Below are 24,695 nucleotides of genomic sequence, written 5' to 3'. Positions count from 1 at the left end.
AGCACTCCATGGGAGGAAGCCTGGAGGCCCCCCAATTTCACCCTGTGAGCTTAACCAGTAAACATTTCTCTGCTTCAGAAAAAACAGAGACTCAAGGTCTAAACTGGAGAGAAACTAGATTTCTATGTTTCAAAATTGCATCCCAGACGCGTCACAGAAAGCCCTAAACACTCAGGCAAGTTTGCATGAATCCAGTTTCTTTTATAAGGAATAATTTTTGTCTCTTATTAGCACTGTTACACTAATGTTCCTTCTAGGGAACCACTCACTAGGCACACTCACTCTCCTCCCATGCCTTTGTTTAGGTTTCAGGAACATTTTTCTGAATCATTTAATCTCTGCAGAGCAGGACTGACCACAAGGGCCAAGCCCTGATTTAAAGAAATTCTCTAAGTAGTGTGTGTTTCCCAGTTACCCAGTGCTAAGGCCCTTAGCTCACAAATACTGCTCCAGCCTTTCCCAAGTACTCCCCATTTTGTAAAAACTTGGATTGGTTGTTGCAAGAGCCCCGTGAGATAGCTATGTTGATGAGAGAGGATCTCTCCTTCCAGACTCAGAGCAATTGGCCTCATGGAGATGGAGTTGGCCATGAAAATGGGCCTGGTAGTCACTCCCTGCTTTGGCCAAGCAGAGGATCGGCTATTCATTTCCTCTTCTTTCTTCTCAACTCAACAAGCTAATTCATTTCTTGCTTTTTTCCAAAAGGAAGAAAAAATATTGTTGTTTTTTTTGGCAGTAGGAGGGTGTACTTAGTGTGGCAATGACTCTGGAAGATTGTTGCCTGTCCTTAAGAAGATAATTCTGTTGAAGCTTTTATATACATGCTATTATATATTATTTTATATTATTATAAATATAAATGTTATTATAAGTATAGCAGATATAAAACAATACACAATATATCATATATGTTGCATATTACTTATACATATATGATAATAATATATGATAATTATAATATTTATATGCATATAGTATTATATAATCACAGTATATAATACTATATGCAATCTTACACAATATATAATCACATGTTAATTATATATATTTCAGGTTGGATATGTAGTTCCTTTAGCATGGATCCTAGCATGGATCATCCCCATCACCGAATAAGCCAGGGGCAGTGCCAGCCTCTAATCCCAGCACTTGGGAGGCAGAGCCAGGGAGATTAGAAGTTCAAGAGAGCTAGGTATATCTTGCTAACCTGGCTCAGTGCTAGGTAGTCCTTCGGTTACTGGCATTACTATTTCACTGTGTGAAAAAGCTGAAGTTTTGTTTTTCTTCACTCTGAAGTTTTCTTAATCTCTGCTCCACAGTCCATGCATTCTCTCGTAGTTTTTCAACTTGCTTGACTATCAGTCCAGCCTGCCTTGGACTTCCATACCTGTTTTGCATCAAGTGTTTTAACATGTTTGCTCTCTAGGCCTTTCCCGAGCCTTGTTTCTACAGGGCTGGGGAGGGGTGAGGAGGGGGGGGGATGACAAGATTAAGTTTCCTGCTTTGTTATAAAACTACACAGTTACACATGTTCAAGTGCACAGATGTATAGTTGTGGATTTTCTTTTCTAGACTCGACTCTCCCACATTGAAGAGGGACCCTTCATTGTAGTCATCACCAAATGGATACAGTACTAATGGAACTTAATTGTTTCCACTAGACAGATCTCGGGTGTTTTTGGCAGCCAAAATGAAAATGATTCCAAATACCATCAAAGAGGCTTCTAAGCCCCCAGCATGCACAGAGTGTTTTGATATACAGTAGAGTGTTAATATCATTATCTCATCTAATACAACATACGGTTACTTTAATCCTTTCCCGCCTCTGTGATCTTGGAAGATCCGACGGATAGACAGCAAAGAATAAAACACCATATACAAGAAGACAAAGGGAGACTTGGTCCTCATCCTGTGGGTGTAATTTTTTTTTTTGATTGTTTGAGTGCTGGCTTCAAATATGTACCATTATCAATACTGACTTCTGAATCTTCCATGCTAGTTTGAGTTTGTATGCGACATCAAACATACCTTTTCACACATGTTCTTTCCAGATTTTTTTTAACACTTACTTAGCAGTTTATAGAAGGAAGTGAATGATCTCCTCAAGCTGCTTACAAATTAAAAAAAAATCTGTGCTTATTAATTATGCAGGATTAGTCTAATTATAATTCAGCAAATTAATTAGCGACAGAAGGTGTTCTGAAACATTGGAGTACATTTGCATGTTAAATGGAGAGGCTAGTCTGTAATATATGTAAATTTATGCATGGCTTCATAGTTTAATTTAAAAATTTGCAGCTGCTTATGGTATGGGAGCAGGTGAAAAGTCAGTTTTAGTTTAATGATGCTAACAAACATTGGATGGTGTCCTGTCTTAGCAAGAGAATGCACTCGTTTCTGCTAATCTATGAATCTGTCATAAGAGTGTAATATTACATAAATGCTCAAGGTCACGTGCAAGTGAACGCATAGGTGCAATAGGTATAAACTGAGGATAGCAGAGGGAAAGCGATTTGAAGAGGCGTGCACCCATTCAGCTTTCTTCCTCACTTTTCTCCAGTATTGCTTGTTTACTTGTCTGTCTTTGGTTTAGGGAGAGTTACATTCCAGTCTGCTGAAATAAGGGCTATCTTTTTGTCTCAGTGGTATCGAATCTGGCAGGTGTAAAATAGTTGTCCAACCTTGATTCCCTTTCCAAATATTCACATTTTCACTTCATTTCAATTTCCCGGAGTCGTGGGAAAGTTATTACTGAGTTATGAATTAATGGTAGGGTAGAGAGTTTTACACATTGGCCTCAACCATCTGGCAAAACAGTAAAAACCAGCGGACCAGGCAGCAGCAAAGGACTCTTGGTGTAATTGGTGTTCACTGCTCAGCCTAGCATAGATGAATTTCTCTGGGAGGGCAGGGAACCAGAGGGGGAGGGGAGGGAAGGCCAGGATTGACAGGGACTGGGGCTGAGGACCCATTAAGCCAATGACTGGCTAATAACTTCATTTCTCTCCTGCATACAAGAAGTCATTGTACTAAGAAGGGAAATAGATTTGTATCCTCACTCTGAAGTCTCAGAGAAAGATTCCTCCTCTTCCTCTTCTTCTTTTTCTTCCTCTTTTTGTAAAGCAAATGTGTGTAGGTGATTTTGTTTTATGGGTCCTTTTTTTTCATTAGGGGATGAGAAGGGAAAGAAAGGGACAGGGCAAAGAAAGAAGACCTGGTTTGAAAATTAAAGGAAGATTGGGATGTGGTAGAGTGCTTGGATAGCAGTTGGAAGGTCCAGAGTTTGATTCCCAGCACTGGGGGTGGGGGGAGATAAAAGATAGATCTAATTATGTTGCCAAGAGCCTCCCCTCCCCCAAGACATCTTCAGAGACAATTAAAATGACAAACTTGCTCTTAGTGTTGGCTTCCTTTCCAATTCAAGTCTAAAGAGTTCTGTAATCATTTTTATTAATGGCATCGGATTTTGATCTGTGTGCAAAACCAGAGACTTTTCCTTAGAGATGTTTTCTCCCAGGGTGCTGAATAATAGAATTTGGGGTGGGGGATAAGACTGAATATGGGATAAAAAATGAATGCCAGGTAGAAGCCTGGTCTTGAGCAACCAGTGTGTTACTGGAGTAAGAGGAGAATGAGTAGAGGTGATACCCCTGCTTTTACAGCTTAGTGGCTTTTTGCAGTCAATTGCTTGCCACTGGGGCTGTGGGAGACCCATCACAAGGAATCGGGAATTGCTTTGAGATAAAGTCTATTGATACAGAGTCAGATTTACACAGTGGGGAAGTCCTGCCTCCTGGTGCCTAAATGAATACAACAGAGCCTACCCAGAAGGCACCATGTTGAGGAGCAGAGATGTATTGCCAAACTGAAATGCCTCTTCCAGGAGCTTGTCGCTGGAGCACACAAGGAATAGAAAATGAATCTGAGGGCCTGTTGCCAGCTAGGAGCCAGCATGTTGTACATGTACTCTGAAATATTTTACTGACCAGTTTACTGCAGTATTGAGGAGTTTGAGCAGCCATCTTCTGTTGTTTTTCTTCTGTAATCTTGTTGGACTGGACTAATTAGTTTTTTCCCCATTTTAATATGTCCCCCAACAATTAAGGGACATTCATATGGAGAGTAGGTATTAGCATTGGAGGGATACTCTATCCTGAGAGAATCCACTCTAGGTTTGTGACAACTCCCTATGGAGTAGTTTGTTTTCAAATACAGTGGAAGAGGGATAGGGCGATGGCTCAGCTGGTAAAATGCTTGCTTGCAATGATGAGGACTTAAAATTGAGCTTTAGAACACAGTAAAGAACTAGGTGTGCTGGCACATGCATGTATGTCATCCTGGTGTGCATTGGCACATGTGTATAGTCCTAGTGTGTGCTGGCACATGCATGTGACACTAATGTTGGGGAGGTGGTGACAGGGGGATCCCTAGGGCTTGCAGACAAGTCAGTTACACCTAAGTGGAGACTACTATGCCCAGGACAGACCCTACCTCAAAATACAAGGTGGGAAGCAATTAAAGAAGACATTGTCATTGACCTCTGACCCCCAGACACATGCTCCTCCCCCAAATATAGTGGGAGCGGAAGGTACGAAACAGAGGAGGGGGTTAGAAGAAATGTGCCTAGCAAAAGACTCTAACTTGTTACATTCCAGGCACTTGTTTTGCATGGATAAACTAATACTGGCCCTGAGCAGTCCCTAATTTCACGATAAATACTCAGCAACAGTAACCATAATGCTATTCACAGTGGCACCGAAGTCACATGCTAGTGGTTTGGTAGGACCTCTCCTATAGTTGCCCCCCATTGACACTGGAGTTATCAGCTGTCAAAGGAATTAGCTGTTTGGTCTATTTAAAAATCTCCACCATAGGAAATCATCCTCTCCCTTAATTACTCAAAACTCTTTCAAGTTTAGCTCGAGAGACTTAATTCTCAGAAAGTGTTTTTCTAAGATTGCATTCAGCTTCTTGTGTGCTGCCTTCCTCCTCCATAGAGTTTGGTGAACAAATGGTCTGAATCTTTCTCATTCAGTCGAGGAGCTTTCTGATTTCTCTCTAGGGCACTGCAGCTCCTGGAGCCATGCTTGCTTAAGGTATTTGAATTTGGAGGATGCCTTTTAAATGTCTGATAGATTTACTATCTTCTTCTATACACCCCAATGTCACTCTACCCCTGATAGAAACAACAAACATTTGTTGTTATTGTTTATGTGCTTGTATGGTTTTACAAAGAGAAGATTGACTCCACACTCATTTCCAGAAGAAAGTGACATGATGGTCTCAATGGAGACTGATGGGGCATGTGTCCCAAAAGCAAAGAGCTGCTTGGCAATGTGCTGGCTACTTGGACAAGTTCCCTGTGGAGTGACAGTTTGCTAAGTGTCACACAAACTGGTGCTTGGCCTCCTACTCACTCTTCTGTGGACTTTTTCACCTTGCATAATTAATATGATGGCTTTTGAGAACTTTTTAGCTTTTCCATAGAACCAGGACATTAGTGTGCCTACTCTAAGTTATGAGGATTTAATGAAACCATGCATGGCAAGTAATGTAACAGGAACTAAAGAATACAGGCCATTATTATTACTGTTACCATAGACTTTGAGTCAAGAGTGCTTATGGAAGTTGAGTGTAATTGGAATCAAGAAAAAAAATGTTGCTTAAAAATATTTATATTCCCCCCATGCCAGGTGTGGTATGTGGTGGCACATGCCTTTAATTCCAGCATTTGGAAGGTGGAGGCAGATGGATCTCTATGAGTTGAGTTCCAGAGTGAGTTCCAGGATGGGCTGTTACACAGAGAAACCACACACACACACACACACACACACACACAAACACAAACACAAACACAAACACACACTTACTTCCAGGCCAGGGAGAGCTACATAGTGAAACCTTGTATCAAAAATTCTGCTCTCTCTAAGCTTAAAAATTCAAATCCTAGAAGCCTTTCACTGAAACAATCCAGGTAAGTTAGTGTCAACAGTAATGTTTTGTCCTTAGGAATTTCTGAGAAGAACAGAAATATATCTCTCTGTTCATGTATTAAGTTTACAGCTTAAATGTTTTTTTGTATTTTTTTTTAATGGGGAAGATAGAACATCATCTTACAAAAAATAAATAAATGGGTGCAATCACCCCTCACTATCCTTAACCACTCCCCACCCATGGACACTGAAATTATCAGACAGCCAGTCAGTCATCCATATTGGCCACGAATCTCATTGGGCCTTTGTGTTAATCACTTCATCCTCAAACACCAACTTCTCCCATGCTCCAACCACATTTGTATCTGGAGGTCCAACAAGTGACCATTGAGAGTTTGGCCTATCAGTTTCTCCTGATCATTGTCAGAGTTGTTACTAGGTTCTTAAACCTTCAGGGCACTAGATGGACCCCCTCAGGAATCGGGCTTTTCAAGGTTGCTTCATCTTCAGGGCAAGACTGGGTCTTAGGCTGCTTGAATTTGGAATGTTTTGGAGGCATTTTTTTTGTTGGGGGGGGGAAACTATTCATTTTATTGCTGGAAGACCTAGATTAAAGAGAAAGTCCTGGTGTTTGTCACTAGTCACAAGTGGAAGCCAACCCCATGAAGGCTTTCTCACCACTAAAAGCAGGGGCCACTGTCTTGAGGGATATTCTGAAGATGAGACAGGAACTTGTCCATGTGTCCATCCAGCACAGCTTACCCCGGAGACTGGAGTGCTAGACCTATTGAAGGATGAGACCATCTGGAAAGATCTTAGGAGAAGAGCATCTCTGCTTATTCCTTTTCCTTGGCTCTCTGTGATCCACTGTAGTCTTCCAAACATTTACTAGCTGAAATGCTTCAAGGGAAAAAGGCTGTTGTCTTTTTTGATCACACATGAGCAATGAAAGTCAATTGTATTTTAATTTCTTGGGCTTTTTTTTTTTTTTTTGCACTTTGTGGCTTTTCTCTCTCTTGCTCTCCCTTTCTCCCCCCCCCCCCTTCTCCCAGTTGGCCACCAGCTACCCCATTCTTTTCCTTCCACCAATAAACCCCACGTGGGCGCATTGAAAAAAAAAACAGTTTTGATGTTTAATCCGAATAAACGCATCTTCCTCAAAGATCAATGGACACCTGTCTTTATGTGCCTACATGACCTTCGAGGGTACAGTGACCAGATGTTTGGCTCAGCTTTGAGAGTCTGCCTGACTATGTGGCCAGCATGGCAGACACCAAGGATGCCCAATGATGTACTTCCTGTGATTTTTGTGGTGCATCTCTTTCCACCATTGGATGCTAGCTTTGACCTCTATTGTATGGTTAGTTTGAAATTCAGTTTCTATTTAAGATGGGTCAGGACAAGTCTGGGACATCAGAGAGTTCCATTTTGTTCTTAAACAGTGCAGAATATCCCAATATCCTAGAGACTGAGAAGGAAAAGACAGATTTCTTTGATACCACATAATATGCTTTATTCTTATTTAGACCCATATCTAGAAGTTTCTAGAGTTACTTGGCCCAGAGTTCTGGGCCAAGCACATTCTGATCATTGTGTGTGACCTTTCATGACATCCAAAACAGCTTAAAACACATTGATCATGAGTCGGAAAGTGGGACCAGAAGATGTTTTCAACATCAAGTGTGTTTTCCTTGGTGGCCATCTTTGACCTAGTGTTTTCTTCTTGGATGTCTTTGCTCTTCAAGAAGTCAGGTCCCTCCCTCCTCATTACCCCATTTGTTTAATAGTCTTTGATTTTTGCTACTGTTCTTCCCTTAGCTTTCCTTAGACTGCCTTATAGAGAGACAGGTTTAGACATAGCTCTTGGTTGAGCTATGATGCTGACCCTTTGAAATGTGTACTTCCATGTTTTTTAAGTACACCCAGGTGATAGCCATTGCCACAGCGTGGGGGAACGGATAGCACCAGATGGCGCTAGTTGCCAAAAAGATCCAGGTTCCAATTTTGTGGTCCCTGACACTTTTCTCAAATTCTTGAGGCCTTCTTTTCCTCCATGCATGAGATGGCCCTTCCCTGGGAGGGCTGTTTCAAGACTCAAATGATGCTTTGTGTACCAAGTACATGATATAGTGTCTCCTTCTCTATGGCCTCACTTTTTCCAGGTTTCAGTTACCCATGGTTAACTATAGCCCAAAATTATGAAATGGAAAATTCTGGACATGAACAACTCATGGATTTAAAATTTCATTGCAGCACATTGTTATAGTTGCTGAATTTTATGAATTAGGAATTGCTGGATTCCTACTGTGCCAAATTTATAAATTCAACTGTCATATGTATATGAGGACCTTAAGAATGGACAGGGTTTGGTATTACTAGTGGTTTTAAGCATCTCCCAAGAGTTTTAGAGTGTGTTTGTAGGATAAAGGGAGAGCCAGCCTAGAGACATGGCGGTTATCCCCTTCTGCCTTGGTGTACCCCAATCCTTTAGCCATTCACCATGGCAGAAGGGGGCAGAGTTAGAGAGAACTCTGAGCTGTCATCTTCTTCAATCACTTTCCCCTTCCTACATGTCAGAGGGGTGTACTTGGCCTTGTATTTTATTTGTGTGGACTTCAATGACTCTACTTTTTCTTCTTTTCTTTTTTCCCCTGTGGTCATCAGTAGGTTCTTGCCCCAAACAGAATAGCTCTTTCTGGAAGGCTCTCACTTCTGCCTTTATTTATTTTTCCCAGTCATACAACATTGAAGTTGCAATGAACTCCAGAATAATCCAGTTAAATGTTTCATTTAACAGCTGGAGAGACTAAGGCCCAGAGAAGGGGGATAGTTTGATCGTGTGGTCAAGGCTAGTTCATTTTCAGTGCATATTTGTTAGAGTGAAGCAAAGCCTTCTGGGACATGACACTGCTTCCATGACCCAGGGATTGGATCGTGCTGGAACACCAGGGTCTGGAGTTCAGTTGTTGACCCCACATCTCCATACTTCTTTATCCCAAAGCAAGGCTACCCCTACTGTTGTTTGGTCTCACTAGTTAGGAATGCAGTCGGAAGACTGGCAACCTGTAGCACACTAAGTGGTTATAATGTTCACATAGTCACTCTTGTTTGGAAAAAGTGGAAATCACTCCCATCCTAAGGAGAATCAGCACATTTGGTCTGAATCTTGGAATTCTTTTGGGTTTTCTGTTTTTGAATAGAGAGGGCTGACATTCTCCAGGCACCTCTGGTTTTGGAGGAATCGAGACACAAGGGATTCTGAGAGACTTTGTTCCTTGCAAGTTACTCTGTGGCTAATATATCATATGGATAGTGAAAAGTTTTGTACCAAGTAGTTGGGAAAGGTGTGTGTGTGTGTGTGTGTGTGTGTGTGTGTGTGTGTGTCTCAGAAGACATTGGTAAAATACTGAGGGAGATTTGACAATGTCTGTAAACTCTAGAATTTTTTAAAATTAATTTTTAAATTCACATGTAAAAAACATCCACAGCAATACTTCTAATGTTATCCGTTTTAGCAGTATTTAGTAATGTAACATCCCTCCATCTTCCCCTCTCTCTCTCTGCTCCTCTTCTCCACTGTTCCTTTCTCCTTTGTGAGTCAAATGCTAAATCCTTAGTATGCAGGGATCTGCAGGATAAAGGCTACAAACTCAGCCCTAGGACAAGCAAGAGAATCAAAACGGGGTGTTTTCCATCCAAAGAACTGTTTAGCGTCTTAATTTAAAATGAATAAAGCCTTTCACCAGGTCGCACGTTTCCCTAAATCAATTGGATTTTATGTAAACATTTATCTCCTTCGCACTTTTCCACCTACCACGCCATTCTCAAAGTAATGGCTGGGTGAACATTGATGCTTTCACCAGATCCCTTTTTTTGGGAACAGGAGTGGGGGGAGGAGAGGGGAAGTGCATGCAGGGCACACAGAATGCATTATCTGGGTCCCAGTTGTTGAAAAGCACAACTTCAGAGACAATCAAGGAGCAAATGAGAAGATGCACTCAACCCGGCTTTGGCGGGGCGGGGTGGGGGGGACGGGGCCGGGGGGACGGGGGGGAAGGGGATAGAGACGATGGCTGTGGGCAGGTGTGCACTGGGGATCCAATATGGTGTGAGGTGGGGGCTCTAATTTGGAAGGAGGCTCCATTGAGCAAGGCAAGTTTGTAGTGGATCCGTAGAGCAGTTTAAGGGTTGAAGCTGACGAGTGTACAAATATAGACACATTTTTTTTTCCGCCCAGAAAGAAAATGCTTGCTTCTGTCCAGTCTGGACTTAAAAGCCGTTCTCCTTCTGAGCCCACTCAAGTTAGCATAGGCAGGCATTACACACTTTGGAAATCTGTGGCAGGTTTTAAGTGTGCCACATTGTGCACAGTGCTTGCACACTCATTACTTTGCCCTGGTCCTTGGGAGAATTTTGATCAAGACCGCCACACCTCCACGGCACTGAAAGCAATGCCTGACCTCCCATATATCCCCATACAAGATGGCCCCAGAGAGAAACCCAAACCAGATGTTAAATAATGGAAAGATATTTAGCCATCATTCCCAAATTTGCACCCAACCTTATTCATAGATAGGGTTGGAGAGCCAAATGTTTTTCAGCAAACAAAGATTAAGAGTCTTAGAAACAAGAGAGACCAATTCTTCCCTTCTGTCTGTTACTGCTTACCGGCATCTTCTTATTGGTTTTTTTTTTTTTTTTTTTTTTTTGTGAAACATTTAGTTAATTGGAGTGATTTCAAATTCTTTTGTGTGGTTGTTGTAAAAAAATTAAATTAAAAAATGAAAATAAGCAGAAAGTCATGTTGAGATCATCTACTAACCAGTGCTTTTAAAATAGAATTTTCTTAAGACTAGCTGATTTCTACTTATTTTTGTTGGTAAATCCTGGGGAAAATGTATATCTTTTCCTTTAAAGTTCTAATTCAAGGCGTAGATGCGAGAGTTCTGAAGGGACCTTGGGACTGCGGTAAAATTTCGTTGTCATAGTAACAGAAAGGGAAATAGGCCTAGCTCACCTGGGACTTCAACACTGCAAAAGCTGGATTTTTTTTTTTTTTTTTAAGGAAAAAGACTCTGCAAGTGAAATAAATGAAAAACTTATTGTATTTTGAAACAAAATTTTAAAATAAGAATGAGGCAAATTGCTGCAAAGGTTTCTTTTGTCATTTTTCTTGGCTGGCGCAACTGTCAGATTCAAGATGCCCAGTTTGAAAGGACACAGATCATTTAAGGGACTATGGGCTTCAAAAAAGAAAAATCATGTCTTACAAACAATAACCACAGATCATGATTTGTGTTTCTCTGCATTGTCTCTAGAGGGACTGAGAGGTCGTTCCTATTTGCTATTAATCATAAATGCCTGGGGTATCCTTGCCTGGTGGACTTGAGCTTTAGATAATTATATACTATTTTATGATTTTTGCACATGTGGGAAACTCTGAGACCACCTTCAGATGTGAGCATGAAGGTATCGCGTGGCCTGTGGAAGGCACAGGCCTGAGGAGTCCTAGGTTCTGGCCCATGTCCTGGCAATTTTAACCCGGGAGCATTACTCTCTGTACAGCAGAGGTCACTGCTGCATTCGGAGCCTGCTTTTGCAGGCTGAAGGCTGTACAGATTTCAGGAGGGTGGGTGTGCAGACCAGAGTCCAGATTGTGAACCGCTTAACAATCCCCCACCGTGATGGAGAGAGGGGGCTTGGAGCTTGCTATTGAAAGCATCCAAATTTGCAAATTGCAGAGGGTCAGCAGTGGTCCTCTCCCAGGCAAGGCTGCTTGAAATTCCCCAGACCTGAAACACAATCGCCTATTTTTTTTTTTTTTTCTCAAATCAAATCTAATAGAACACAGATAGAGCTTCTCGTTAAAACGTGTTTACTGGGGGAAAAAAGTAACACATTGCTTTCTTTTCACAGATTCTTTTTAAAATTTTTCCTGAAGTGCAATCAGAATTGTTTGAAAACAGCAGGAAACCCAAGGGACATGAGACGGTTCCAGGTAAGGGCCCCAGGATCACACCTATTAAATAAGTCACCCTGTTTTCTCTCTCTTGCTCCCTCTCTTTCTTCTCAAATCCATCCCTCACTGATAGTGCTAGCAATACAAAAGATAACATTGGTGATAACCTCCCTCTGCCAGGATGGAGGCCTTTTTCATTTTGTAGTGTTTAGGTTCTCTGCCTCTACTGGCAGAGCCTCAAGGGAAAGGTACAAGCCTGGGATGGAGATTTGCTTTCAGCCTCAGGCTGCCCCTTGCACTCACAGCTGCCCGCAGCAGGGGCCATGTTCTTGATACCCAGCCACCTCGGGAGTTTTCAAAGCATCTTCTCTGTGTATTTTCTGCAAGCAACAGTCCCCGTCTTCCTTTTCCACCCGTTAACTGTTTGGCGGACTCAGCCTGTTGGAAGGTAGCATGGAAGCAGCCATGGTCACTTTAAGACCTCAACATGACAACAAGACTCAGGGGACAGTGACCCAGCTGCCTGATGGTGAAATCTGCCACCGATTTCATCACCCCTGCCATTGATGTGCTGTGGAGACAGCTAATAAACAGAGCTAGAGCAAAGTGTTGGGTTGGAGTTGGGAGTAAGTACAGCTGCTAGGCTCCCTTTCTGATGATTTGAGAGACTGTATTTAACAAATGATTCTTCTGCCATCCATACTTGACCTGAGTATGTGGAGCTCTGTTCCCCATAGAGAATGAAAATATATTAAACCATGGCATTGAAGCTCAAGACTCAACAAAGTGAAAAATGGGGTCGGCTAGGCCTCATGCCTCAAATGAGGGAAGGTTCTAGAAAATGAGGCAACTTGATCTTGCTCGTAAAAAGATGTCAGAACCAGGGAGATTGGTCACAGACCTCCTAGGTCATGGGTGTGCAAGTGTCCATGCTGCTGGGTTTGTGTTTTTCTGTGACCTTGAAATAGGCAATCTTTTTTTTTTTTTTTTTTTTTCTCTACTGGACTCCAGGTGTTACGTGTCTGTTCCTACCTGTCCATTGCTCAGTATCTATGGTGAAGCCAAATGTCAAAAAGTGCTTGGGAATAGAGTCACTGAAGCACTAACAGGGGTCGGGGGTGTAGCTCAGGGAAAGAGTGCTTGCCTGCCTTGGGGAGCTCTGGGCCCAAACCCACAGTGCTGAAAAGAAAAGAAAGGAAACAAGAGAGAAATGAAGGGAAGGAGGAAAGAAAGACAAAGGGAAAGAAAACAGAAAAGAAAAAGAATTAGTAGGCATGATGGGCATCCATGAGGGCAGTGCAAATTGCTTTGAAAATCAGCCTTGCCTTTATTATTTTCCAAACCATATCATGGTTATCCAATGCTCTTGCTAAACCAACATAATTTTTTATTGTAATTATAATATTTAATGCTATCACCAAGCTCCCTTTAAAAAGTTGGTGTTCTCCACTTTATCCCTGAGATTCTTCTGCAGGTTCATAAGATGAAAAATGGAAACGCATTAGCCTTCTTGGGAATTACAGGAAAGTCATACACAATGGAAATTTACCCTACCCAGGGTTCCAAATATTACTGCATAGTTATTATTATTATTATTGTTGTTGTTATTTGCTAAAGAAGAGTGAATATCACCAGAATCTCAAATTGCCACTAGGATCGAGTGTTTGCTTGGCTTCTGGAAGAAATACAGCCTAGGGGAAAGAAGCAAGCAGCTTGGCTTAGGGTATTTCACTCTACTGCACTTGGCACAGTTTTTAATTTTAAGAGGCTCTAAGAAATGTGATGGGTGTCCACTGGAATGCCCCGACTTTCACTCCCACCCCTCTCCCCATTTTAGAATATAATCACGAGGTAAGCTCACACCAGCGTTGCTGTTTCTTCAGGTCTGTGATGTGAAGGTCACTTTGCCTTTGTACTTAACTGGCTTCGAGTCACCAGGAAGCCTCGCCTATGTGAGCATTGTTCACCTTCTTCACAGACAAGCAGTCTACAAAAAAGCTTATGAGTTCTGGGATCTTGTTTTTTCCAGGGCCAACCTAACATCCCTTGTCAATTTTGTTCCACATTTTAAATTGAGGCACCACACACATCTCCATGCATGGCAGTGGCTTTAACACATTGACGGTGTTGTGATTGTCATGTGATTATTAGGGACTATCACAACTGACTCCAGAACATTCTCATCACTTCAGAAATTATCCTATGCTTCCAAACTCCTGTTTCTTCTCAGTTACCTGCAACTACTAACATAATTTTTGCCTTTATGGGTTTGTCCTGAAAATATTATGTCTCTGAACATTTCAAGGTCTGCAAGGTAGGAATGCTTCCCTTTTTATAGCTGAATACTATTCCATTACCAGTGTAGCTAGCATTTTGCTTACCCGTTATTTGGTTAACTGACATTTGTGTTTTGTGCCTTTAATGCTTCTGTGATATTGAGTTGTTTTTGGAACATATGTTTTCAGTTCTCTTGGGGACAGAGCTAGGAGTAGCATTTCTGGATCACAGGGTAACGCTATCTTTAACTTTTTGAGAAACTGCCAAATTCTTTTTCACAGTGGCTGCACCAGTTTGGATTCCTACCAGTCATGTGTGAAGACACCCGTTTCTCTAATTCCTCATGGTTTTATTTTTTTAAGATTTATTTTATTCATAATTGTATGTTTGTGAATGTAAGTGCAGTGCTTGCCGAGGCCAGAAGAGGTGGTTGGATCACCTGGAACTGGAGTAACAGGCAGCCATGAGCTACTCAACCTGGATACTGGGAACTGAACTTGGTTCTCTGCAAGAGTAGCATGTGTTCTAACTGCCAAGCCATCTTTCCAGACCCCTGTTTTATTTTTTAAATGACACACCCTACAGCACTAGGGTGGTCTCTCATTGCTGTTTCAATCTGTCAGTCTCTCATGAAAGAAGAAAGTGATGCCAACTACCTTCCCAGTACTTACAACCTACTTGTTTATCTCCTTTGGAAAATGCCCACTTACATCCTTTGCTCATTTTGAAACTGGGTGTTTTTTTTTTTTTTTAATTGTTGAGTTGCAAGAATTCATTATGTACCTGAGATACTGGGACCTCAGTAGATGTGTGACCTGGCAATTTTAGAATCTACTCGGATTCTATGACAAAAATAATGGTTAATAAATGCTCTTTTATGTGGGAGGTTTCTATGAAGAAAAAACTTGTCTATGTGCTGTCATGGTCAACTAAGAAACAGGGATCAAATTTCAACTGTGATACAAAGCCAGAGATATTGGGGTGGTCAGCTCCAGAGAAGGGACTGGTTTACATGTATCATAGAGATCGAGGCAGTTCTTTGCCTCATAGTAAAGGAGCTTCTTCTAGTAATCAGACACATATTTGATTGAAAAATGCTTTTGTGCAGATTTGAACAGAACACAAACATGTCTAACAAAGCCACAAACTAACTAAATACTTTCTCCTCTTTCATCATTAATAGGTTCTAGAATCTAGACTCCCTTCCTGCGCAAATAATCGACTAAGACTAGATCATTGTATGAAGTATATTTCTGTGATGGGGCCCATCTCATCTTCAGTTCTGTTCAAATCCTAAATACCATAGGATATTTAATTAACTGATGACAACTGTCTGTGGAAATATATGGGTCTTAACCATTTTTTTGTTTCCAATGCCTTTGAGAATCAGGCAAAGGCTGTATGTAGCCTTTGTGTCAACATGAAACTACATTTGCACAAAGTTCTTCACATTTTATAGATTCTCCAAAATGGGTCCCAGGGTTCCACAGGATCCTGATCTAAAGAAATAAAATCCATCAAGTATCACATAGCATCTTCAGTGCAAACTAGCCCCTGATTACAGCACTCTGTCCACACAAAGCCTGCCCCGATTTCCCAGCCATTCTCTTGGCTATAAATACCCTCTGTTCCCAGGTGACTCCTGGCTCCACATCCCCAGACTTCATCCTCCATGGATCTATAGATGAAACTTTTTAACTGTCCTCCTGGGCTACTTCCCTTCAATGACTAATCAGCGCATGTTCAAACAGAGCTAAGCATATACCCTGATTCATTCCCTCCTCCTTCATTGGTAAAGTGTTGCTCCCTTGTCCTGTCTGGCAAACCCATCTCTCTCTCCTGTAATGGTCCCTCTACTCTTTCCTCATCCAATCCCCTCTCAGCTCTATTAACATTGCACAGCCACCTACTGGCTATCAACATGAAACTCAGATCTGAAAGGCTGATGAGACACCCTTCTTCCCCATCTTCACTTCAGACAAATCTTCCTCTTCACTCACTCAGGAAGCTCCCATCTGTTGTCCACTGTTCACATGCACACCTCACTGCTGTCATGTCCACTTTGGCCTCTTTTCTCATGCTAACTTGTCTAAGAACCCTTTACTGCTTTTTAACTGTTGACTCATCCTTCAGGTCACAAGTACATGTTGACTTCTTGGTGGGGCACTGGCTGATTCCCCACAGTTATGGGTTCCTTGGCCAATGACACCGTCCTCCCCAACCTCTGACTATTGCCACGTTTTCTGATAACTAGTGTCTGTCTTTCCATCATATGCTTCTTGAATGTAGTTTGAATGCTTTGGTTATTTTTTACTTCTACCCCATGCATGTCAGGTACTCTGTAGGGCTCAATACACTGCTAGTCACTGAATTTTTAAGGGAGAAAGAAAATGTGGAGAAAAGACATCTTAGGGTTTTCAGGGACCCCTGAAGTAAGGCAGAACATGAATATCTGTGTAAGCTAAGCCAGAATGAGCTGGATTCTGTACTGCTCTGCTATATGGATAGAGAATAGACAGTTATTAAACCCCAAGGAAAGTCAAAGCAGGAAAAGGAAGTCAGGCACATTGCTATTTCCCACATGTACATTCTAAAGCAAAGTTGAAGGTTGACAACAATTTTGGGCTCATTGCTGCTAAGTCTCCATCACTATAGGCAGACTGTGTCTGTTCCAGGTGATAGTGAAAACCTACATGCCCTCATTCAATTAGTTATTCATCCAAAAATATCACAGAGAACATTCTGTGTGCTCCTAACCAGTCAGGGGCAGGTGCTGGAGACCTACCACAGGCAACCCAAATATAAGCCATCTCCATCTCCGGTGGGATACAGGCAGTAGAGTGCAGGAGTGACTTCCAGAGTCTAGGTCTTCTCTGTGGTTTTATGGGGAAGGGACCTAGCATGGCGTAGTTGTCTCGGTGGTACCTGTTGGAGCTCAGCTGTGTGGTCAGTGAGTGTAACAACAGTAAGTGAGGGTGTTCTTCCCAACAGTTTGCAGAGCTTACCTTCAGTAGCAGCAGATCTGTCACTCAAGATTGGGTACCCATTTCTCTAGGGAGTTGGAGTATCTTCCATCCTAGGGGCAATACCAGCTTCTCCACTAAGCTATTCTGGTGTTGGTCTCTTTGATATGTGTCCTACCTCCAAATCAAAGCGTCGAGTAGGGCCATAGTAGGGTAAATATTAGAAAAAGAGAGACTCCAGATGTCTTAAAATTATCCCCCAATTCAATCCTTTTAAGTTCCACCAAATGATTTCTTTTTAGTTCCAGTGGACTTTTAGTGACATAAATGAACAGCAACAACAAAAATAAAAAATTTACCAAGTGTGTGTTGTTGTTTCTGAACCTTATAAACAAACTCAGCAAAGACTCTGGTCCATTTTAATTTGTATCTTTACATTAGGCAGAGAACCATCCAGAAGCCATATCTTCTCTGACCTCAAAAGATAAGATGTAGCCAGGTGGTGGTGGCACATACCTTTAAACCCAGCACTCAGGAGGCAGAATCAGATGAATCTTGGTGCCAGCCTGATCTACACAGCTAGTTCTAGGACAGCCGAGGCTACATAAAGAAACCTTGTCTTAAAAAAACAAAACAAAAACAAAAAACAAAAGAAAATGGGAGGAAATGGAGCTAAGGTATAACTATCTACAGGAGGGCATGTGAGTTATTTATGGGCTTGATGGGGAAAGATGTAAGAGCTGAGTAGATTCTTGGATGGCATCTACTCATACAAAATGAGACAGAGATCTTGAGGATATTTACAGGGGCTTTGGGGAAGGGGTTGATGCTTTGGGGGCGCTTGCCTATAGCAGGACTATCAGACTTCTGAAGTGAGAAATATATGGTGCTGGGAGAATGAAACCTTGGGCATACAGATCTGCCAGTGTAAGGACTGACTGGCAGCCGTGGAGTAGCTGGTTAATGTGATGGTCCTCAAGTTCATATTGCAGTGTGCCTCAACCACACAAGAATGATGGAGAAATTAGCTTCTCTGACAAAAACACCTCGTCTACACAGCTGGGTGTTCACCATTAGTCTGTTTGACTGAATGAAGCAGGAGCAAAGGCCACGGCTACTCATGTCTTGGAGCAGGGCCAACAGCTATCCAACAATCCCTTATGATTTTTTTTAAACCCCTAGCTCTTATATAAAACTTTTTAATGGCACTACCATCTATTTTCCTTAAATAAAAAAAATGTTGAATGTTTCTCTCACACCCACTGAAGAGGGAAAAGAGAGTTTAAATTAACTCCAAATGGTCTGAATTTAATACAGCCCCAGCTGCCTTCAGGTTTCTTCAGAGCAAACCTCTTGGTCTGAGAGCTGCTCCAGCTGCTGTGTGATCTCACAGCCCATCCCAGTTTGAAAGTCACTGTGCTACCAGGCTGCAGTTCTAAACACATAATGAAAACCACTTGACTTGGGGCCTCTCTGATCAGCAGCTGAGCCCATGATCTGGTCACAAAGCAAGCCTGGTAGTCCCAGGGACAGCAGTGATCTCCTGGGAGTTGGGGGGAACCTCCAAGGGGCTGGGAGTTTTTCCTGCAATGTAATGCTTTGTTGGGGAATGCTGTTAGCTTCTTCAAACTTAGCTCTGCTGGAGAAGTCTTTGTTTCCCCACCTCTCGACATTCAGTATCTCAAAGGAGGTCAGGAATCAGGGTGATGCCAATTTTGACTATAACTCCCACTTCTGGGAGTTTTGAGGGTTTTTTGTGAGGGCGGGGATAAAGGGAACAGATGCCCAAATCAATAGTTACATAAATAACTTTTAGGAATGGATATGCCAGTCTTCAGACAGATGAAAGCAAATTCTAAATTCTTGAAAGTCTTAGAGGGTACAAATTTGAACATTAAACCCTACCCTAGTGACCATTCTGGTACAACGAGATATAGAAGTTCCTGGAACACAGGTCAGAGCTTTCTCGGTTCTGCAATGGGAATGCATGGCTTTTAAAATGGCATATGAGGAGACTATGTGCTTCTAATTTCTGATGGACAGCAGGTGACTCATGAGGTCCTTTGGGAGAGAGTGTGGTGGGAGAGAATTGTGGAGTCAAACTAAGAACTGCATCAAATGTTATTATATGGCTCTCCCGGGTCTCCCAAAATGTTTGCTAGTAAAATACTGCCCTTCACTACAACATCTTTCTTGGCATTCAGTTTCGATGGGATAAGCAGTGGGGCTGATGGGAGAGACTGAGGTAGGGTGGCACGGCAAGTGTCTATGGCCTTTGAGAAGAAGGAGTGGAGAGTTGTGAAGCAGATGAATGGACCATAGGCTCTCTAGGGATGCCATGAAAACCTGGCTAAAAAAAGTTCTGCCTCGTTATTTCTCTCCATATCCCACTGGATTGTTTTTTAAAGAAAGCTTGACCTAAAACATTTCTAGTAAGCTTAAAAAAATAAGTAAAATATTTGATGATGTAAAAACAAATACAAGTTCTATTCTAAAGCCATGTGTGCCAAAGCATGCCCCCAGAAGACTCTTGTGCACAAGACTCTGCTTAGGTTGACTCTAAGCTTTTATTTCGTTTTGCTTTGAAGTCAGAAAGTGCTGGGGAGATAGCTCAGCCAGTCAAGAACTTGTCTTGCAAGTATGAGGACCTGTATCCTATTCCAAGAGTTCAATAAAAAGCTGGGCACACTGCTGGCCGCATCAGCAGTGACATGGGAGGCAGAGGCAAACAGATCCCCGAAATCTTCCTGTAACTTCTTAGTGAAGTTCCAGACCAATGAGATTGTGTCAAAAAGTAGAAGGCTTTTTTGGTTGTCCCCTGACACTCCAAGAGCTCAACAACCCGCAAACCTGCATGGGTGCATGCACACACACACACACACACACACACACACACACACACACACACACATATATATGTACACAAGCGGATCATCTCAGTCACCTAAACCTGTATAACTCAAGTTTTAGAATTCTTCATGAAAATATCTATTGCTGCACAGGGACTGTCACTGGCAGTGTCTTTTTATTTCGCTCCATCTTCCATGTAGGCTGCTTGAAGCATTTAGTGCCTGGGAGGCTCAATACGAACGTGATGGCTACATACATATGGTGCACATACATAGGTACAGGTAAACACAGATCCATGAAATAAAACCCTCAATGGCAAATTGAAACACAGCACTGTCTGGTCAGTTGTGAAGTACCTTGTCATTAATGCTGCGACTCTTGGTGTGAACAATCCCAGAATCCTTCTTGTCTGTCTCCATGGCAACTGGTTTTGTGTTCTCCTGTTTGGGGCTTGATACTTCATGAAACAGAAACTTTACCTGTAGAGAATGTAAAATAAAGCTTCTTTCTAAGAATCGTGGGAATACTTAAATTTTTTATGAAAACAAACAAAAAAAATCTTTGCTTGTGGGATAGGCATTTTAAAGGTAATTTGGGGGACCCCAGAGTCCAGCCCACAAAGAACAATCTGGGCTTTAAGTTTGCATTGAAAATACTTGTGGCAAAAAAAAAAAAAAAAAAAAAAAAATGGAGAAACAAATTGCAGTAGGCAATTTGTTGTTAGGCTGAGCAGCATCAATGAGGGGTCAGGCAGAATTGTCTCATTGGATTTCTCTTGTCAGTTATGGGAATTAGCCGTCATATTAAAAACACAATGCATTATTTTTATTATTATTATTTTTTACAGTGTGGACTCCCAGCTAGGTTGTCTCCCATGGCCAGGAGTCTGACCTGATTCTTTCTCATTTTAACGGTCTCCACGTCTCTTTTCTCCTTCCACAGGTGGAATATAAAATCCCCACATACAGTTGTGCTTTGGGAAAGCTGAAATAACACATATAGCAACTGAACAGTAATAAGGGAAAAGCACATCATGAATCTAATTCCATTTCCAGATGTAAAATGTCATAAAGGTCCCCCGCCTCCCCATACTTGGCAGAACAACGGGAATTTTTGAGACCATTTTATTTCGCTGCATGTATGCATGTTCCTAGGTATGGGTATCAGAGAGGCCTCGGCAGTGAGCGAGCTATAAAGGCATCCTGTTACTGCTTTTCTGAGGCCCCACATTGAGCTGAGAGGTGTATGACCCTCACAGAAATGGCAGGAGCCCGTGCCTGGCTAATAGTAGAATCTGGTGTGATTTTAGTGCAAGCTCTCTAAAGATGGGGGTGGGGGGGGTTAAGAGGGAGGGCAGGCTTCTAACCAGAGTCATTATTTCTCTCTCTCTCTCTCTTCTACAAACAATGGATTGTTGCCTGTTTCAAAGAGCAAATCACTTAGTCTTCCCATCCATTTTTCTTCCTGACATCTTTTTTCCTCGATCATTATCACATAGGGTTCCTAGGAGGAATACCTGGATGTGAGGTGAAAAATGGTGATAGGAAAGGACTCAGCCATTCCTCCAACTTAATGTTAATCAACAAAATCATACATTGGAACTTTGAGGAGAGGTAGAGCAAGTTACAAAAGTGTGGTGTGAGGTGTAAAAATAACCAATGAGTGCGGATAAGTCTGTTTAGATGTCTACTTGCTATGTGTATAATTTTGATACTAAAGAAACCACTCATCTATTGGAAAATTAACTGTGCAGACAGACTTATGGGTGTGCCCATCTCAGGGTCACTTCCACAGTGGCCTTTTATGAGCTGGAAAGAGTGATGTTCAGCTCAGTTCCTGTTGGTATAAATTGTTAGGCTGAGAAACATGGGGTATCTTATGGGTTATAAAAAGAAAACATAGAATTTGAAAAAGGCAATCAGTTTTCGTGTGTAATTTGTAAGAAACTGCTTACATACTTAATAGGGTCTATTCTTCCATCTGTCCTTGTATTCTTTAGGGATCATACCAGAATTTTACTTGTGTCTCTGTTTCTCTGCTAACACCTCTTTATTGTTTAGAGACTTAAAAAAAAGTAGGTTGGAGAGATGGCTTTACAGAGTTGTCTTACAGAAGACTAGCATTTAGTTCCTAGCACACTCACGGCAGCTCACAACCATCTGTAAATCCAGTTTGAAGGGACATGACACCCTCTGTGGGAACTAAGCACACACGTAATGCACACATGCATGCAGGCAACACACAAACATAAAATAAAAATAAAATAAATAAATATATGTTTTTAAGTGAGGAAGAATGAGATCCAGGAATCACATGTCTGCTAGTTCTGAGTTTCCTGAGCTGGCTCGCCAACAATTAGAGATGACAATCAAAATAAAACACGTAGTAATAACAAAAGGGAAAGTCCACTTTTACTGTCATTGTGAGTGCTTTCAGTTAATCTCGCCTTCCCTGTCCTAGAACTTTGACTCAAGTGTATCTTGACTGACTTGCTTACTGTTTGTGTGTTGAAGTGCCTGGGTTGAGGAGGGCCACCATCTACAAGGACATGTGCAGATCTGAGTGCTTTGAGCTGAAATACAGACGCATCAACAGTGAGACATAAATAGAACTTGTCACCAGTATGAGCAGCAAGCACCGGGGTCCATCCCTCACAAATTATGGACATCTGTATTCCTAATTGGCATCCTTTCAGGCTGTGCCAGCCGAATGGCAGTACCAGGAGAGCAATAGCATCAGAAAAGATAAGATGTCACGTTCAGGCGACAAGAAACATGGACGAGGCATGGGAATCCTATTGTATGGAATCTTGGTCCATATGGTTGGTACATCACTGGTGATTTTGGGTTTGAGGGACCTCCAAATGGCATGTTTTATCCAGACTGAAAGTGCTGTTTTCAAAGCAGATGGGTCTGTGATCTTAGAATACCAAGTGGTTTGATGGCTGCATGACCAGAAGAGTCGATGGTAAAGATGCATATAAATAGTTAACAAGGTAATGGTAAGAAATGTTGACCTTGATTTGTTTAGCTAAGATGTAAAGATTTTTGAAGGTCAAAGGTGTCCTTGTGTAGTGTTTTGGAGTCTAGCTGTGTCTGACCCTCTAACATTAAGCTGCTGTGGCCTGCAGTTTTGAAGAGTGAAGCAAACCAGGGGGAAGGCGAAGAGGGGGAGAGAACAGGAAATGGAGTGAGGTGTTTCAGGAAGTTGTCAGGGGTTGACTGATTGATTCCAGATGGAAAGGGTCAGCCTTCATGACCCAGGAAATACTCACTAGGGGAAAGGAGTTGGCTTGTGGAAGGGAAAGGCCTGGGAGTGAGATGATGTTGGAATGCACGTTCTACTTCCTTTAGTCTTAAAACATGTAGAAGTCCTTACTCCTTGGAATAGAATAATATTGGTGTTGTCATCATCCATCAGAGAACAGAGGAGGAAGTTAAACCTGAAGCCTTGACTGCATCAAATGGGTCTTCCCATCCATTGTGTAGTTTATTCTGCTAGAAGTAGAGAGAATGTGTGTAAAGGCCAGTGTTTAAGCACAGGTTTCCACAGGTAGGAACAAGAACTCACATCTGATTTCACATGGTGGAATTTGTGAATCAAACTTACTAATACTTACAAAGTTAACTTAGTTGGCAAGCTTCCTTACATACCTCACATCCTACGATATTTTACTATGAAAAATAAAACTTCACACACACACTTGTGCGCATATGCACATGCATACACACACATACATACATTTGGACATAATTTAAAATCTTGTAATAAATTTTGCAGACACTGAAATAATTCAGGTTAATTCCCTTGCTGTCACGAGAGGCCAGCACTAGCCAGCAAAAGATTGAAATTTATTTCCATTGTTAATAGAAAATAATGAAGTGCATGTGAACCACCAGGGTATATCATTTGGGAAATGTTCACTTGGAACTGAATCTCACTCCACCCAAAAATGACTATGATGAAATCTGCTGGCTGGAGAAAACTGCATTTTGTGGCAGGAATGCGCAAGGAGTGTGGATGGACAGTGTGACAAGCTTATGGAATGAATCAAGTGCTCCCCAAGTGATTGGTCCTCACAGAGGTGTCACCCTTTGATGGCTCCCCTTGCTGTTCTCATGCTAGCTTGTTAAGGAGTAATGCCTGAAGCTCTCTCATTTTTGTTTTGTGTCTAAAGATATATTTTGCACACATGGTGGCCTGATGTCTCCCCCCCCCCCCCCGCTCCATTCTACAGGTTTCAGAGGTAGCATGTACGTAGGTAATGTTTTTTTTTTTTTTTTTTTTTTTTTTTTTTTTTTTAACAACTGTGATCCCTAATCCTGTGACATGAAGTCTGTTTCTTCCTTTGGAGCAAGTGTGGTCTTGTACTCAATGAAATCACTCTGAAAAGCACTCAAGCCTGGCACACTTGGCCAAGAGTGATGGATGTCTGTTTTGCGGTTGCTACTATTGGATATGAACTATCTAGAAGGACTTTTCTCAGATGTTCACATGTTAACACAGACACAATTAGAAACAGACCTAAGGCTAGACAGGGTACATCCCTGAATTGTGAGCAATTATATGGGCGATAATTTTCTGAATGACAACTGAGCTTCCTTTAAGTTTGTTTTCCGAGTCTCCAGGGTCTGTCATGACTCCTGATGTGTAGTTGGAGCTCAGTGATTATCTGTTGAGTTGAATGATTGAAATTCATTGACATCCTTGTAAAAT

The 24,695-nt window shown here is 41.8% G+C and overlaps 1 protein-coding gene across 1 annotated transcript in view; it reads left to right on the top strand.

The window, feature by feature from the left end:
- The window catches only part of Ebf2 (EBF transcription factor 2), a 188,914-nt gene that overhangs the window by 122,349 nt on the left and 41,870 nt on the right, over positions 1 to 24,695 (top strand). The window contains exon 7 of the mRNA XM_051195463.1: positions 11,847 to 11,928. Within this exon, the coding sequence (XP_051051420.1) occupies positions 11,847 to 11,928 (82 nt within the window). The remainder of the gene's footprint in view (positions 1 to 11,846; positions 11,929 to 24,695) is intronic.

This window comes from Phodopus roborovskii, unplaced genomic scaffold (assembly GCF_943737965.1).
Source record: "Phodopus roborovskii unplaced genomic scaffold, PHOROB, whole genome shotgun sequence".
NCBI lineage: Eukaryota > Metazoa > Chordata > Mammalia > Rodentia > Cricetidae > Phodopus > Phodopus roborovskii.
Note: the sequence above shows the minus strand (reverse complement) of the source record. Positions and strands in the feature narration are given on the sequence as shown.